This window comes from Ambystoma mexicanum, chromosome 9 (genome assembly GCF_040938575.1).
Source record: "Ambystoma mexicanum isolate Mex_15411 chromosome 9, UKY_AmexF1_1, whole genome shotgun sequence".
Classification (NCBI taxonomy): Eukaryota; Metazoa; Chordata; class Amphibia; order Caudata; family Ambystomatidae; genus Ambystoma; species Ambystoma mexicanum.
In genome coordinates, this window is record NC_090931.1 from 5,543,298 (window position 1) to 5,561,525 (window position 18,228).

General features: G+C 46.5%; 1 protein-coding gene across 4 annotated transcripts in view; it reads left to right on the forward strand.

Annotated features, from left to right (window-relative positions):
* Nucleotides 1-18,228, forward strand: part of LOC138487603 (uncharacterized) — a 277,207-nt gene that overhangs the window by 129,428 nt on the left and 129,551 nt on the right. For all 4 annotated transcript variants that reach the window (XM_069614071.1, XM_069614073.1, XM_069614072.1 and 1 more), the window contains exon 5: nt 165-327. In XM_069614071.1, coding sequence (XP_069470172.1) covers nt 165-327 — 163 coding nt within the window. The remainder of the gene's footprint in view (nt 1-164; nt 328-18,228) is intronic.

The following is an 18,228-nucleotide window of genomic DNA, read 5'->3' on the forward strand; positions in this document are numbered from 1 at the left end:
CCTGGATGAGCGCTCTTCTCTCTTGTAACTCAATGTTGGCACCGTCCTGGTTGAGCGCTCTTCTCTCTTGTAACTCAATGTTGGCACTGTCCTGGCTGAGTGCTCTTCTCTCTTGTAACTCAATGTTGGCACCGTCCTGGCTGAGCGCTCTCCTCTCTTTTCAGGCTCTGTTTATTGAAGACCCTCTTGATGTTATTGGCAACTTCGGAAATGCAGCAGAAAAAGGTGAGCGTGTGGGTAGAGGAGACGCAAGCCCTGCAGGAAACGCTCCACGCCACAAGATGCGATGCCAACGCAGTTATTGCACAACACCTGGCGCATCAAAAGGTACGGAATGCCATGTGTGTGTGATCTGCACCCTTTTAGTGAACAACTGCCATTTCTAGCTTCTGAAGGATAGTCCAAGGAATGGACTGGGGCAAGAGGATAAACCTTGGTACGACACCCTGTTCCTCTACGTGATTGCAAATGTACATGTTTGAGACTCTATAGCTGCGTTGGAGCACTAATGTGGACAATTACAAGGCAGTATTAAGCCACTATTTAAGTGTGGCATATTGGTGTTTAGGGGGGCCCTCCATAGGATCTAGAGTGGTTGTTTTCACACAAAGTAATTGTTTTGGCCCCGTCATTGGGCCTCATTACAAGTCCGGTGGTAACCCTGCCGGTGTTACCTGCGGGTTGCCGCCGCACTTGCAATATTTACCGGCGCCTGGCTTGTGGGAAACACTGGGGGATTATAACCGTTCCGGGAAGTCAGGCGCCAGTAAATGTTAATCCCCATTCACACTGAGTGTCATGAGACTCAATGGGAATGGGGTCCACGGAAGCACCAGCACCGTTAATAATGGTGTCAGTGCTTCTTTCTGTGAAACTCTGCAGGCGGGTGCCGTTCCAGCCCGCCAAGTCTGACCCTGGCGGGCGGGACGGCAACCTGCAGCCTCGTACTGTGCCGGTCTGATAACAACAGTGCCCGTAGGCTTACCGGCTCTGTTGTTACCGGACTGGCATGGTCATAATGAGGCGCTTTTACTGAAGTCTTACCTGCCTTTCATATGGAGAGGTCAATTCTTTAACACATTCTACGTAAGTCGTGGAAATTTGTTTTTTAGTAAAAGACAATAAATATACTGATGCACATATATGTGATAAATCCAATGGAGTTATCACTCTTTTCCCAGTGGTGATCTCTCCCCATGTGGCCAGGCGACGGCAGCCGCTGTCTGATCCTGATCCTGGCGGTGGCTATATGAGAGAGGATCACATGGGGGAGGCCAACCATGAGGGAGTGACATGACATCATCGGAACAAGACATGGTATCCACCTTTTTATTTTGCGGATACCCCATCCATTCCATATGCCTCAAGGGCATATTGTCGTACCTCCCCTAACCCACCTAGAAAGGTTACTGAAAACCCTTCCCATACTCTGTACACAAATCGCCAAAACCTAACTTGCCTTTCAAAATAACTGAACATACTTTTCCAGATGTTCCATACAAGTCATAAAGAATTGACTTCCTTTTTCCTAAATGCGAAAAGTACTGGGACAAGGAAGAGGTGATGAGTAATGAAGATGAATGGAGGTCAAGAGCACAAGCTGCGCTCTAGTTGATGCAGGGAAAAGCAAGTTTATGGGAGATTTAAACCACAGACCAGCTGACAGGCAGACGCTGGCTGGAGAACTCTAGTCCTCTCGTGACGACCGAGGGACTGCAGGGCTGGTGCGAGGTCCATGGAGCCAACCGGCTCACTGAAGGAATCGAGAGGAGAGGACTGCGAGGAAAGACAAACTGCGAGTACGCCAAAAGCAGAGGAGAAGCTTCAGAGTGTTCGTAGGTGCTGAAAAGCAGCCTACTCACTGCCTGAGCCCAGAGAGATGCCGAACTGAAGAGCTGTAGTCGCGAAAGGCACAGAAGCTGCAAGGCACAGGCAGCAAGAAGGTACGGAACGCCGAACAGCTGCAGGCTTATCGCAGGAAAGCCTATAGAAGCCACCAAGAGCAAGTGAGTCCACTGAAGGGAAGCAGGGACACTGGGGCAATCCCTCCAAAAGCAAATACCATTGAATGGAAGGTTATGAGAAAGACAGAGCAAGTGAATATTACCTAAAAAGACAAAACAAAGGAAATGTAAAAGATGGTCAAGTTTATAATTATATGCTGTATACCTATAAGGAAAGCCCTGGCAGGATAGTATACCAGGCAGAGTCAAGAGAGAACAGAATAGATCTAAGAGAATATTACGTCTTGAAGTGTGCGCAGTGCACATATGAGGACAGCCCTGGCAGGAGAGTATACCAGGCAGATTCAAGTCACAAGAACATATATATATACATCATCCACAAGGCTGTTTGGGGCCTGGGACCCCACTACATCTGACTCTCTCTCCATAAATAACTCCCTGCTTGAGCCTTTCAGTCTTCTAACTTCAACGCTCTGCAGATCAGATGCTTTTCCAAGCAGAGAGTGGGGGTTAGATTTCTCTCTTCGGCAGGAGCCTCACTCGGGAATGGCCTCTCTGCCCCTCTCAGGCTTGAGCCAGATCTCCTTAAATTCCAGAAGCTTCTCATGACCCTCCTTTTCTCTTCTTCCTTCCCTCTCCCCTTCCCCTGCTAATGCCCTCCTCTGCCGCATTGACTGGCTGCCTGGTCTCTCCTGAGTTCTACAGGGCACCAGACCCTCCTCACCCGGTCTACCCCAGCACCCTGTCTCCCTGACATCCCCAACCTGCTTTTCCCCTTATTAGCCAGGTGTGTTGTACATCCCTACCAAGCCTGGTCCATTCCTGTCCTCGCACTTAGGATGTGGCCCTCACTCCTTGCACTCACTGCCTACCCTGGCACTTGCCCACCTGGCCTCCCCTTAGCACTTGCCTTGCCACAGGGGCCCTCTTCCTCCCCCACCTGCCCCCATGCGCTTGCATGCCACCACTTCTGCCACCCACTTCTCTCCCACCCTAGCATTTTTCCCCTCCACCCTGACTGGTGCTCCCACCCCCTCCCCACTCCCCTCCACCCCTGCACTTCTTGTTACTGCACTTGCATGAACTGAATGACACAAGCCCTAGTAGAACCATTATTGTTGTTTTCTCCCCTGTCCCCCAGCCCCTTTTTAATCATGTGACGCCTTGAAACACCATTTGATGTATAGGTGCTTTATAAGTGCCCAATTAATAAATAGATAAATATATATGAGAAAAGCCCTGCAGGAGATTATACCAGGCAGATGCAAGTTGCAAGTGTGTTTATAGAGAAAAGCCCTGGCAGGAGAGTATACCAGGCAGATGAAAGCTGCAAAGGTATTGATATAAGAAGTCCTGGTAAGGAAGCATACCAGGCGAGGTCAAGTTGAGCAGTGTGTAAAATACATCAGCTAAGGAAGTCTTGGTAAGGATACAGCAGGTCTGGCAAAAGGCTGAGTTAAAATACACCCAAGAGGAGAGTACACCTGTCAGGAGAGTCCACCAGGTATCCTACAAAGATACAGACTAACAGCCAAGTTGTTTTGTATATCAATTGTGTTGTTGATCAAGAGAAACCTCAGGAACTGATATTCTTGAAAGCATAAAATAGAGTGAGGAGAAATCCAGGAGATGGGAACCACCCTCTGGAACGAGGAACTATATCCTTCTGAAACGTTAGTGTTGGAGGTACGCAGTTCCTTTTTGAACATGTATACACCACTCAAGGACAAAGACATTACCCTTTTCATCTTAATGTTCCTTTTGCTAGAATAGTACTTTGGATACAGGACAGTTTGCTTTGGACATCTTGACTTCGGACAGACCCTTAGTTTCATGTTAGGTAGGAACAGTCCTCTTAGAGTAGGGACAGAGAGGCATTTTCCAACCACTTTTGGATATCAATAAATGTTTATGGCCAAAATCATGAACCCTCTTTGTCCCCGTCTCATTCCTGGCTCCTCACATATATATATATTCACTGAAAAGCATTGTTAAATGAACGTTATGGTTGCAAGATAAAACCGGAAACCCAAAGAAATTTGCCAGTTATGGTAACCTATGCAACCATACCTCACACCACCACCATGCACTTCTATGACTAACACCCAGGACTTCAAAGATGATATCACAAATGACATCTGATGGCGAGACGCGGTATTCCCCCCTTTCCGACACACCCCTACCTGACATTCCCTCCACCTGCATAGGGTGTTATGAGTCCTATCTCGTTACCCCCTCTCCAATTCCAAACTGTACCAAGACAAAAAAGAGGTATACGAGAACAAGGAAAAGGGAATTACACATATTACCCCGTCATTTACAACAAGGTGATTGCCCCCCTTTTTCTGACAGTAAGTTTCCCATTTTTTCCACCATCCCTAGAAAAGACTGCACCTCCCATAATTCCCCCACATTGCATTTTCCAGAAACCACTAGGATGAGGAAGAAGAGAACAAGAGCCAGGAAGATTATTTATAGGGATCAATTCACCAAGGATCCCTATGGGCAGTTGCCATTTTGTCCTGTTAACGAGGTCAGGGGAGGTCCGGCCTCCCCTTTCAACCACTCACACCTGATTTTAGTTGACTCTCCCAGGGAGTATAAAAGGTGGAACACAGAGGCATACTGGGAGCAAGCTGGGACTGCTGGTTGGAGCACGACGGCCAGGAGGAACATTCGAGCTGGAGAGACCCTTGAAGGCCTGGAGGACCAAAGACTGTCTAATTGCTGGACCTGTGAGTACAGTGGAGGCTGCAGTGTGGCGATGGAGTGCCAAAACCAGGGGCAACTCGGGGTTTCCTGGCAGTGCCCATACCAGAGCTCCTCCCCTGGGCAAAACGGGGAAGCCCAGGTCTTTGAGGGGCAGGTGGTAGGACCCTGACCTCAACAAACATCCACTTGTGCTCTTGCTGCTCCAAAACACGGGAAAGCCGTTTTCGGGGAGCTAGCAAAGTGGGAGCGAAATAAAAGAAAGTGCATTTTGGGATTGGAAGTCCAAAGACATTTCTTTTGGACAATTGAGAGGGGTCTGAGTCCGGCTGAATGAGACCAATGTGTGAACATTTAGGTGGGGTCCGAGCCCGATGGAGGGAGAACCTTTGGGGAGGTGAAGCAGCCGCTGCAGTATCCTCCTTGGCTCCAAGAACCAAGACGCAAATGCAGAAGTCAACACAGCCGGTGAGTTAGTGGAAAACTGTTGTAAACTGGGGTCCCATCATCCCCAAACTGGTCATTGGCACCTCTGGGCAAAGAAGACACTCTGGAGCAAATCAGGAACCTGAAGCAGGCTTTTCAAAAATACATGTTTTTTATTTTCTTCCAGCAGGCAGGTCTCATCATACAGCTTCCAAGATATCTCTGGGACTCTGCCATAATTCCAAGCATTTTCCTGTCTTATATACACTCTAGGGAGGTGACGTGATGACCTGATCAAAAGTACAACCTCTTTCCTGTCTGTGATTCATTGCCTATAATGGCATGATCAATGTTCAACCCCTCTTCCTGATTCGTCAGCCTATCTGTCACTCAGAACTAGTCTAAACAGGTTTTTCCTCACTCATTCCCCTACCAGTGTCCTGTGGATGAATTTTTATAAAAAAGACCTCCACTGATATCACAGAAATCCACCATTTTGTGAATCGTCTGACCTATCACAAAATGACAGATTACCCTATTTCTGGTCATATTTTGATACATGGTCCGATTCGAATCTAGTTTTTCAGTAAAATATAATTAGCATATACTACTTAACAAGGCTTCTATCATTCAATACATTCTGATCTCATGAAATAGATCGTCCTTCAAAAGCGCTTTTCTGCAAAGCACTATAATTCTACTTTCTGCAACATTTAGAGTCATTGCTCAACCTAATAAGTTATCAGCATTCGGTTTGAGGTGGAGGGGATCTATCTCCACTACATTCAGTTTGAGGCAGGGGAGGCATAATCAACTTCTATACACTCTGCAAGGCCGTCTGTGATGAAGCGAATGTTGCTAGCGGCAAAATAGTAAGAAGAGAGAATGAATGTTTGAATGGAACTTTGATAAGCTGTGCACAAAAACAAACGGTGAGGAATACAAAGTTGACAGAGTGGTCCGGCATAGTGAAAGTACCCAGTCGAAGGTCTCCGATTCAACGTATACCGCTTTGGGATTGTGTTTTGTGTGACAGCGAGAGACGGTGAAAGGGAAAAAGGAATAAGAAATCAGAGTGCGCATGCGGGGTATTAGTAGAACTCCTTGCACATTTGAATGTCTTCGATTGCAGGAAGATGGAAAGGGATAGTGAATTACAGGTCCGAGCCCAGCTGAGGGAGATCTGTGAACTTGTGAGAAATTGTGAAATAAGAAGGCCCGACCCCGGCAGAGGGAGGTCTACTTGAATTGTGAAACCTCAAAGGTAGTGAATCTTAAATCCTGGAAAGAAGGAACATTGTTTTGTGTTGGACTTTGAAAGGAACTTTGTTTTGTATACACACAAGGCATCCTGCAACCAAGAGACTTGCTAGGTGAACACGAGACTTTGTTGTGGAAAGCCCCGAACTGTGTCTTGTGCTGCACCTGCGAGCTAAAGAAGCCAGAGTATTCTGGAGGCCGAGTGTGCCACCTTGTCCCGTGCTGAGAACGTGGGGAAGGGAATCTCATTACTCAGTCATTCTGACATATATCATTTTGAACACGCTTTCTTTTGGCATACACATTTTTCCCACACTCATTTGTTGTAGTAGTCTATGCGCAGGATATATGTTTTGTTAGTTTAGGCCATTTATTTTGACAGACATCACAAGGACTGTTTTAGTTATTAGTTTTTGGTTGAGCCTCCCTATCGCTGACACCTACACCAGTGCCTCCTCCAAGGAAACTCTCACCGACATCCTCTTTGTCGTGCCTTCACCTACATATGGACCCTTCATATGGTCTCTGTGCTCTCTCCTTTCTCCTCTTCTCCCATTAATGGTGGCACCCATTGGGACGCCCGCCTAACCTCCTTCCATTCCTCTAAGGTCATCATTAATGTTTCTCTAATGGGACTGTCTTAGTCCAAGGCCCTCAGGCCAACCTGCACCTCTTTGATAGACGCTTCCCGCGCCTCATCAATTTCCTTTCCTCTCCTGCTGTCCCCCCTCCCCTTTCCTTGGCTACCTTGCCTTCTCCCTCCATCTCTGCCCACGCTCGGGCTCCTTCTACACTTCCGCAGGGCGTACCTCTGATCTGAACCCATCCCCGGAAGTCCTTCAAGGGTGGCAACCTTCTCCACATTGACACGCTTAACTCTCGCTCTGCTGTCAAACATTCCTCTGATATCTGCCGCCCTCTTGAAGAACTTGACCCCAATGTCCTCGGTCTCACAGAGACATGGTTCACGGCCAGCTCTGTCACCAGCTTTGACACGCTCCTACCGAACGGCTACAAGATCCTCTCCACGCCCAGGCCCAACCGTTCTGGTGGGGGTGTAGCCCTTATCTTCACTGAGTGGATTCCTGCTTCTGTCACTCCTATGCAGGCCTACTCCTCGTTTGAATGCCTCATCTGCAGGCTCTCTCTCTCCCCTAGCCGTTCCATTACTGCGGCTACTATCTATTGACCACCTGTCCAGATTTCTTCCTTCCTCTCTGAGTGGGCGGACCTCTCCTCCTCACTCCTGGCCTCAACCACTAAACTCTTCCTTCTGGGAGACTTCAACATCCACCTGGATGCCTCCTGTCCCCCCTCTGGACTCTTTCGTGACCTCTGCGACTTTCTCTCACTCACCATTCTCCCCTCTGGCCCGACTCATTCTGCAGGGCACACTCTCTATGTTCCCCTCGCCACTCCTCTCTCCTGGAGTGATCACGGTCTCCTCTCCTCCCACCTCACCCTCCCTACCCCTCAGGCCAAGCCACCTACATCACTGCCACCCACCTTCTCGGTCATCCGACCCATGAAGCGCGTGTCAGTTGAGGCTTTCGCTGCCACCTTCTCACCCCCTCCTCCCCCTTTGGCTGACTCTCACCCTGACAGAGCCCTCTCCACGCTCCACTCCTCCATCTCTGATACTCTTGATATCCTTGCCCCTGTCATGAGAATCCGCCTGAAGCCCAAAGCCAAGTGCAACTCCTGGTATGACTCAGACCTCGTCACCCTAAAACGCAAGTGCAGGGTGGCTGAGAGGAAGTAGCATGCTTCATGTTCATCTTCTGACAAACTGACCTGCCGCCTGCTGCAAAGGCAATACCGGCTCTCCGCCCTCACCAAGAAGAGAGCTCATATCCAAGCCTGCATCTCTGCGGCATCTAACAACTCGGCTGAACTCTTTAAAATCTGCAAGGAACTGGCCAATCCTGCCGCAGTCTCTACCTCTCCTGTCCCTTCCCAGGCCTTCTGCACAGCACTGGCCTCTCACTTCATTTCTAAAACTCAGGACATCCTGTCCTCACTCTCCTATCCCCTCCATCCGTCTATTCCCAGCTCTTCCTCTGGCCCTTCTGCAACCACCCCCCACCCTCCTTCTCTGCCTTTCCCCTTTTTTTCTGCACACAAGGTTTCTAGACAAGTCCGATCTATGAAAGTCTCGTCGAAACAGGTTCACCCTTGTTCCTCCAAAACTATCAAGGACCACATTGACTCCCTGGCTCCTGCCCTGGATGACTTCTGTAACCACTCCTTCGCCACTGGAGTCTTCCCATCCCCCGTGAAGCACTCCCTTGTGCACCCTCTTCTTAAGAAACCCTCTTCCGACCCTTCCTGCCCGGCTAACTATCGCCCAATCTCCATCACTCCCTTCCTGGGCAAGCTCCTGGAGAACCTGGCCATCTCCCAACTTAATCTCCATACCAAATCTGTTGTGTGTCTTCATGACCATCAGTCTGGCTTCAGAGCTGCCAGAAGCATGGAAACTGCTCTCCTGAACATCCGTGAAGACCTGCTCTCCAATCTTGACTCTAACACCCCGTGCATCCTCATCTTACTTGATCTCTCTTCTGCCTTTGACACTGTCAACCATGCCATCCTGCTCAACTGTCTCCGTGATAACCTGGGTATCAATGGTCATGCCCTGGCGTGGCTGACTTCTTTCCTCGCTGATCGACCCTCCCAGGTCCAACTTGGGTCCTTCCTCTCCGATATCTTTTTCTCTACTTGTAGTGTCCCCGAGGGGTCTAACCTCTCTCCCTGGCTGTTCAACCAATACCTGGCACTCCTTGCCCACCGCATTGCCGCTCTCTGCCCCAATTTTCAGTGTTATGCGATGATACCCAGCTCATTTTCAGGCTACCCTCGGCCTTCTCCTCTTCTTCCCTCATCTCTGACTGTCTGTCTGCTATCCAGGAGTGGTGTGCCGCCAGTGACCTCTGCCTTAATGCCAGTAAGACTGAGATTCTTCTCATAGGCACACCCGCTCCTTCCTTTCCTGTAGCTCTCTGGTCGGCCCCTTTTGGCCCTCTTCCTGCTCCCACCTGAAAGGCTAAAAACCTTGGGGTCATCTTCGACTCCACACTCTCCTTCTCTCCTCACATCTCTGACATCTCTAAGAAGTCACACTACCAACGGCACCTCCTCAGAGGTATTCTTCCTTTCCTCTCCTTCCCCCAGAAGCTCACTGTCTCCAGAGCACTAGTTCTCTCTAGGCTGAACTATTGTAACAGCCTCTATCTAAATCTGTCTGCCTCTACTCTATGCCCTCTGCAATTTATCCAGAACAGGACTGCAAGACTTGTCCTTGGCCTCAAGCCCAGGGATCGTATCTCTCCAGGACTGAAATCTCTGCACTGGCTCCCAGTGGCTGCGAGGATTAAGTTAAAAACCCTCTGAATTGTCCACAAGGTCTACTGGGGCCAGGGCTTCAATAACTTGAACTCTCTCTTCCTAAATATCTTCCTTCTCGAGCTCTTCACTCATCCGCCTCCAACTCCCTCAGGGTCAGCCGCTTCTCCAAACAACGAATTGGTGGCAGATCTCTCTCCGCATAAGGGGCCTCCCTCTGGAACAGCCTTCCTGCCTCCCTGACACTTAAGGAGAACCATCTCCGGTTCCGGAAGCACCTCAAAACCTTCCTCTTTGCATCTGCCTTCTCTCCCCCTCTCCCCTGCTGAATTCCTGGCTGATACTGCACTGGTTACCTGGCCACCCTTCTGATCTCGGGCCTAGGCCCCACCAGTTGCCCACCTGCACTGCCTCCCTAGCAACCCCTGCACCTTGGGACTGTTTTCTGTATCACTTACAGTCCCCCCACCAGCACTTATGTCTGCACTTACCTTGCACTTGCCACCTTCTGGCCGTTTTACTATCTTATTTTTTCTACTATCCCATCCATGTACTGCACTTTCCCCTCTCCCTTCCCCCTCGCACTTTTCCATTTCCCCCTTCCCATGCACTTGCGCGATCTGAATGATACCTGGCCTAATAAGATCGTTGTCTGTCTTCCCTTGTTCACCCTCCCTTGCCTCGTCGCGCCTTGAAACACTTGCGCGTTATAAATGCCATATCATATCATAGCGGGCTCCTATCTTTAGATATAGCAGCAGACAAATGTTTTTCTAATCCATATTGTGCAATAAACACCCTTGAACTGTGATCACTTGTGTCTGTCTTATTTTGATACCATGGTCCTCATTACAAGTATGGCGGTAAGGCAACAACGGCACCGGTATCGCCACCGGCACCGTTGCTATCATACTGCCATACTAGGAGTTCTGCTTGCGGATGCCCTTGCAGCCACCAGGTCTGACCTGGTGGCCGTACCGGCACCCGCGAGCAGAACATGATGGTAGCACCGGTACCAATATTAACGGTACTGGTGCCACCACCCTCTCCATTCCCATTGAGCCCTCCTTAAATGGGAATGGAGATGTACCGGGCCCGGCACCCGCAAAAGGGCAATTACCAGTTCTGGCTGGGCAGGAATAGCCTGTTAATTGCCCATTCGCTGGTGCCGGACTCCGATGCGAGTTTGGAGGTAGCCTTGCGGGTAAAACCGGCAAGGCTACCTCCAACCTCGTAATGGGGCCCCATGTCTCCCTTACATGATGCAGCACCTTTAGAGCATGTTTATCATGTTTTCAATGCAGTATGACCAGATTAAGTTATCTGCTTAAAACTCTCACTGTCACTGAACAAAAACAACCACCTCGGATATGTGATGTCATCAAGATGGCATTTGTGATGTCATCTTTGATGGTTTGGGTGTTAGTTTTAGCAGTGCATGGTCGTGGCATGAGTTATGGTTGCATAGCTTCCATAACTGGTGAATTTCTTGGGTGTTTCGATTTTACCTGTAACCATAACTTCCCTTTCACAGAGTTGAGTGAATTTCATAGGTTTTTATTAGTGAAACTTTTTCATAATGTTACAGCACTGTATATAAGTTATTAATCATTCCTTTTACCATGTATGAAAGAACTATAAACCTCCTTTAACAAACATATTTTTTGCAGCGCATCCTGATGTGTGTCGTTATCAGCAGCGCACGCTGGGGATGCAAGTCATGTCATGGTTGAGTTGCCTCGGGCACCAGCCCCACCAAACCACCCCTGTTATCCACTGCACCAAGCCTACATCCTAGTCCAGTGGCCACTCTACCTCCATAATGTGGCCATGGCCAGTGTCCACAATCCATGGGGCATGGGCTTCAGTCATGCCGCATGCCCCAATATGCAATTCAGAGTAGACATGTGTCCTTGCCTAGGTCCATGCCCACTTCCCAGGCACCACAAGTTATGTCACTATTTTTTGTACTTAGATTTTGACACTTTGGAACAATAAAACACAGGACAGATTTGAAAAACCCACGCTTTCAGGTCCTTGCTGATGCCCACGTGAATGTTTGCTGCAATCCCATCCAGCACTACAGGCTGTACCATGAGCAGAATTTATTTGCTCATTCAAACCTATTCCGATTTCGGAAATCATTACCATATAGCCAGTTCCTGGGGGCCATGCCCACTTTAATCTCATTGCCAGTCCCTGTCCGGGGCTTCCTGGCCATGGCCAAAAGCTATACCTCAGTCACCATTATTTGTACCCATATTATCACTTTTCAAAAAAATAAAACACAGACACATTTGCGAAACCGTGCTTTTGGGTCCTTGCCAATGCTCCTCGCACAAGTTTGCTGGATATCCATCCATTTTCCAATTTTTGGAAAAGCGTGAAAATATAGGTACAAAGAAATTGGGAAATAACCTAGCCCCACTTCACAAAATCCATTCAAACGTTGCACAAACATTCAAAGTTGGGTCTGTAATCGTTTTGTAAAGTTTTGCACAGATTTGTTAAACAGCACCAATATTATAAGCCTCCTAAAAATGTTGCGAACCCCCCTCATTTTGCCCCCTCTTGACAAAATCCCAATAAACTTTGTAACATCTTTCAAATTTGGGTCTAAATTCTTTTTGCAAACTTTTACATAGATTCATTAAACCACACCAAATTTATAAGCCGTTCAAACATTTTGGGACCCCCCTCTAATTTTGACCCCTCTTGGCAAAAAGGCACCAAACTTTGCAAAAGCATTTGTGTTGGGTTAAAATTATATTGCAAAATTTCATGCAGTTTCGTTGAATGGCGCCAAAGTTATAAGCCATCCAAAAACTGCTCTTCACTGACCCTATAATGGAGAAATATGCATGGATATTCTTAAACTTTTGTCAAGTTCGTGAACATCCCAGAAGGCCAATAACATTTGACTTGCTGGATGGATTTGGATGAAAGTTTCTAAACCAAAAGTTTGTCAGAGGCCAACCAAACTGGACTTTTTGGGAACAATTCTTTAAAAAATGAAAGTTAATAATAAAGCATAAAAGCTCAGATTTCAGCCTAGCCCCATTTGTTTTCCCATAGAGGAAAAGTGCAGTTTTTGAAGAGCCATAATACGAAAACCACTGAGCAGATTTTAACCAAATAAGAAACAATTTGGGCACAAACCATTGACTTAATTTTGTTGGCTGGTTTGAGGTAAATCTATCCAGTAATTTGAAAAATATTCGACAGAGAGATGGGGGTGCCCCCGATTCCTAAAACCTTATATATATATATTGGCCTTGGTGCTTTGCAGCAGAGAGGCTTTTCACAAATGAAAGTCCGGCTTTATTTTTATTGCTCAATCTGTTTGATTCCCGCAATATTACCTGGAGAAGCTGCAAATGAAAAAACTCAAAACGCAATTTAGAGAAGCAAAAAGGATGCCATCAAACTTTGGAATTAACTCCTTCTGACCTTACAGAGTCTAATAACAGTCTTGACTACAGAAAGAGTCTAAAAACTCTTCTGTTTATGTAGTCACTCCTATCGGAACACTGATTGTTTTGAACCATAACGCTTAAATGGCCTGGTACCAAAAACAATAGCAATCACAGCAGGTAGGGGTCGGGCGTGGGAAAGAAGGCACTGTATGGATTTGGGTATTTGGGGTGGGTTGGGGAGCCAGTTACGGGTAGCAAATGTTCTGTTTATCAGGGGAAGCCTGTTGGAATCTCACAAGTATGCAGCAGCAATGCTGCAAGACGCCCTCAGAAACAAATCTTCATCACACAAAGTGATGATTGACAGGGGGTAATGGGAAAGGGTAAGGGAGGGAAAAAGCAATTGAGTGGAGTGAGGGGACCCGGAAAAAAGAAGGGGGACACATTTTGAGTGCTTGTGAGGTTGTGGGAGACTTTAATTCTGAGCAATTTTTCCCATTTACACGCAGGAATCCGCGACCTGCCCTTTACCGCAGGAATTTATGTTACTGGAAATGATTCCTGTGAAATTATCGCAAAAATAAGGAGTTCAAAAAAAGGTTTAACATCTTCAGTGCCTACATCTACTGGACAGGGGGCAAAGAGTGTTTGGTAAGACTGAATGGTGTGATGGGCTCAAAAGAAATATATTGGTGCAACACGTACAGAGGCCACAGCGGAAGGCCATCGCTACTGAGACTTCAAGACACTATGCAGCATGTTCGGCCGTGGCCACTGGCTATCGGTGAAGGCCATGGCTCGTGGGCCTTGCGGAAACTAAGGAATAGCAAAACCCTTGAAATTCATTGAAAAAGAAGAAAATGCTTCACACGAACCAAACAGTGATCGGCGTAATGGCCAGGAGAGGAGCAGGGAGGATTACATCTATTGAGGGGAGTGAGGGGACTATGTAAAGAGGAAGGGGGCTCTTTGTGAGTGCCTGTGAGGATGGGGACAAGTTCTGGATTTTCAAGCATTATTGGGGGAACACCAGAGAAATCCCACAGGCATTGGTAGTTCAATGCCGCTGTATGTGTGGTTTGTAGCTGTTATCGGGGGAATCAGACGGGAATGGGGAGAGAGTGGAAAAAAAGTTATTTTACACCTGCAGTGATCACATCTCTTAAGCATGGGATAATGGATCCCAGTGAACAAGGGCATGGCTATTGGGCCCCAAAGAAACCTATTGGTGCAACATGTACAGAGGCCGCGGCCAAAGGCCATGGCTAGTGGGCCCCAAAGAAACCTACTGGTGCAACATGTACAGTGACCACGAATGAAGGCCATGGCTAGTGGGCCTCAAAGAAATCCTACTGGCGCAACATGTACAGTGACCACGGATGAAGGCCATGGCTAGTGGGCCCCAAAGAAACCTACTGGTGCAACATGTACAGTGACCACGGATGAAGGCCATGGCTGGTGGGCCCCAAAGAAACCTACTGGTGCAACATGTACAGTGACCACAGCCGAAGGCCATGGCTAGTGGGCCCCAAAGAAACCTACTGGTGCAACATGTACAGTGACCACAGCCGAAAGCCATGGCTACTGGGCTCCAAAGAAACCTACTGGTGCAACATGTATAGTGACCACAGCCGAAGGCCATGGCTACTGGGCTCCAAAGAAACCTACTGGTGCAACATGTACAGTGACCACAGCCGAAGGCTATGGCTGGTGGGCCCCAAAGAAGCCTACTGGTGCAACATGTACAGTGACCACAGCCGAAGGCCATGGCTGGTGGGGTCCAAAGAAGCCTACTGGTGCAACATGTACAGTGACCACAACCGAAGGCCATGGCTAGTGGGCCCCAAAGAAACCTACTGGTGCAACATGTACAGTGACCACAGCCGAAGGCCATGTCTAGTGGGCCCCAAAGAAACCTACTGTTGCAAAATGTACAGTGACCACAGCCGAAGGCCATGGCTAGTGGGCCCCAAAGAAACCTACTGGTGCAACATGTAAAGTGACCATAGTCGAAGGCCATGGCTACTGGACTCCAAAGAAACCTACTGGTGCAAAATGTACTGTGACCACAGCTGAAGGCCATGGCTAGTGGGCCCCAAAGAAACCTACTGGTGCAACATGTACCGAGGAGAGTTAAGGTGATCACATTTAGCGTGAAAAAGAAACAGATTTACAAATCCTTTGAAATTCAGTGAAAAATGCCTTGGTTAACAGAGATTTAAACTGATCAAATTTAATACAACAAACACCCTGAACTTCAGCAATCGCATTTCGAGCAAGTCCACAGTAACTATGTGCCCCCTGCTGTGCAGCGTATGACCACAGCAATGTCATGAGAGATGGCATCACTGCTGCCATCCTTTAAAACATCACTGATGACATCACTGATTACTAGGGGTGTACTGAATAGTAGATTTAAGCATTCGGCCGGAGCCGAGTATGGAGTCGAATAGTTGCCTTTTTAATAAATAAAGTTATGTAGACAAGAAAAACACATTATAAATTAAAAACACACTTTTAAATATAGAATGCATTTTTTTTGTATTGCATTTCTCTTCTTTGTTGTCTACAGAAGATGTTTGTGTGAACCATGAAAGGAATACATTATCAGAAAATAAACTGTTAAAAACAGCACAGTTGTATTTTTGTGCATTCATGGGCGTCTTTTGTTGGGCAGGACCAAAGTACCTAAGACCAGCCCAAAGTATAGAATGCATGTATGCAATCACTGGGAGGGGAGAGGGCAGTGCGTCGACTTGTACTTTTAAATGATCCTTTCGGGCATGCCCATCCTTCTGGCTCCATTAAGGCACTGAAACACAAAAGGAGTGATTACATCAATTAGCGCCCTGCGGACTACTGAAGTGCTACTGAATACACACACCTGTGGGGTGCTAAAGCCATGCTTTCTACCTGTGGCACTGAGTGGGGTGGAGGCATTTGAAAAATGTATTTTGATTTATAGATAGTATTTTTCTTTGTTTTTTGGGTGGGGGATGTGTGTGGTGAATTGGGGCATGTTAAAAGATGAAAGACAAAAACATACAGGGAATGCAGAGTCCTCCATGGTTCTCGGCTGACCCTACTGGGAAGGGACAGTGCTGATTTTTAGATTTTTAATTGGCGTGTGCATGTTTTTTTTACTTATCTGTTTAACTTGTATATCCATTTGGCGCAATGTTTCTAAATTCTAAACTTTTATTTCCTCACCATTATTACAAATATCCCTCTTTTTTAACTCTCTAATGTTGGTAGGAGTATTTCTGCTGCCACAGACTGGGTCATGTTGGTTAACAAATTTCTTTGTAAAACTCTCGATCCTTTAGAAAGCCACATTCTTCAGTAACATCTGCCACTTTTACCAAATTTAAAGGCACTCATTTTGGCAACATTAGACATTTGGAGGGCAGGAATTGTAACCTATGTTTTGATACTGCAAGCACATCTCTGCCGCAGGCACCCTTCCCACTGAGCCATTTTACTTGCTTCATAACCTTAGCCTGCAGGCTGAATACAGCTCTTTGCTGCAGGGACTGTACCTCCTGAGTTATGTTACTGAGGCATTAGAGCTTTCCAGTATATCGGCAGCACTTAACTTAATCCACTTAATTATATTACTTGGATGGGAATGGGTTGGATTGGAACCTGTAACCTTCAGATTAATCAAACAGGTCTTCAGCAAATCAATAAGCCCCTAAAGAACATACCGTTTTCCAATAGCGACTTTGTGAACTATTGTTCCTGCTCAATGGTTTTCAACTGCAAAATACAGGGAGACCAGAGACATCTCATTGCACAATTAAAATATTAAAAGTTTTGCTTCAGCCCACCCCTCCCCTCAGACGACCAGATTAAAGTCTGTCTGTGCAGCACATCAAGGGCTGAGACTTTGTGTGCACTTTCACATCCCTGCTCTCTCTGCAGCCAATCACAAAGGTGACAGCAGCATTTTTTAATGATCCCTTTAAAGGATAAACATGACATGCCTGCATCTTTCCAGGCACAGTTAAAGCAGGACTTTGTGTATTTTGTAGGGGAAACTATTCAGCTTCGGGTGAAAATTAATTAAGTATTTGGCCAAAGCTGAAGATCTCATTTTCAGCTGGAATTGGCCGAATACTTACCCCTACTAATTACATCATTCATGACATCAGTGATGTCACCAGTGATATATAATTAGTGTCACTATTTATATCATACGTGACATTACCAATGAAATCAATAATTGCATCAAATGTGACATTACTGATTAAATAAGTTCGAATATTTTTGTGGACCTCTTTCGAAACATATTTCATTTTTATTACACTTAACAATAATAACGACATGACATGGAGCAATACACGGATACAGAAGTATGATATGCACATGTGTAGCATTCATTTGTAGTGCTTATCAGCGTATAAACTTAAAATATAAATATGTAATGTTATATATATATGGTTTCATTTTCATGCATTAGTAACACTTACAATTCTTCATTTCAGGGAAAGTACCTGATTCTGGTAAATCCGTTTCAGGTATTTCAAACATAAGTAAAAAAATGTTTAAAAAAAATAAGTGATATGAAAATAGTCAATGTTCACATTTAAATTTGCAATTCTCCTCACTGTAATGACATTCATGAACACATTCTTTTCTGAATAACAAGTTTTCTAAAAAATAGCCAGATACAGAAGAAAGCACGTGCCCGTGGTCATTGTGATAATATATAATCTAAGAATGTGAAGTTTGGTTAATATGCAAAAAAAATCAGTTACTTATTAAGCAATAGGCCCCAAGCGGGGGGGGAGGGCATAACCAAGGCCCTGGGACATTACCTGAAGTGGTAATACTCCCCATGCGAGGGGCCTCTTGCTATTAGTACCCCGGTCCGTAAGACTGAGGTACTAAGAGCAATTTTTTTCTCTTCCAAAACGCTCCGGCAATCAAAGTCAGTTTTCCCTTTCCATGGCAGCCATTGAAAATTAATATAAAACGGTACACAAACAAAATGGCCACCATGGAAAGGGAGAAGGGACTACAAATTCCTTTCCATGGTGGCAATTATAAAAATAGGGAAAAATGTAAACAAAGAACACGGACACCATGGAAAGGAGTCAAGGGAC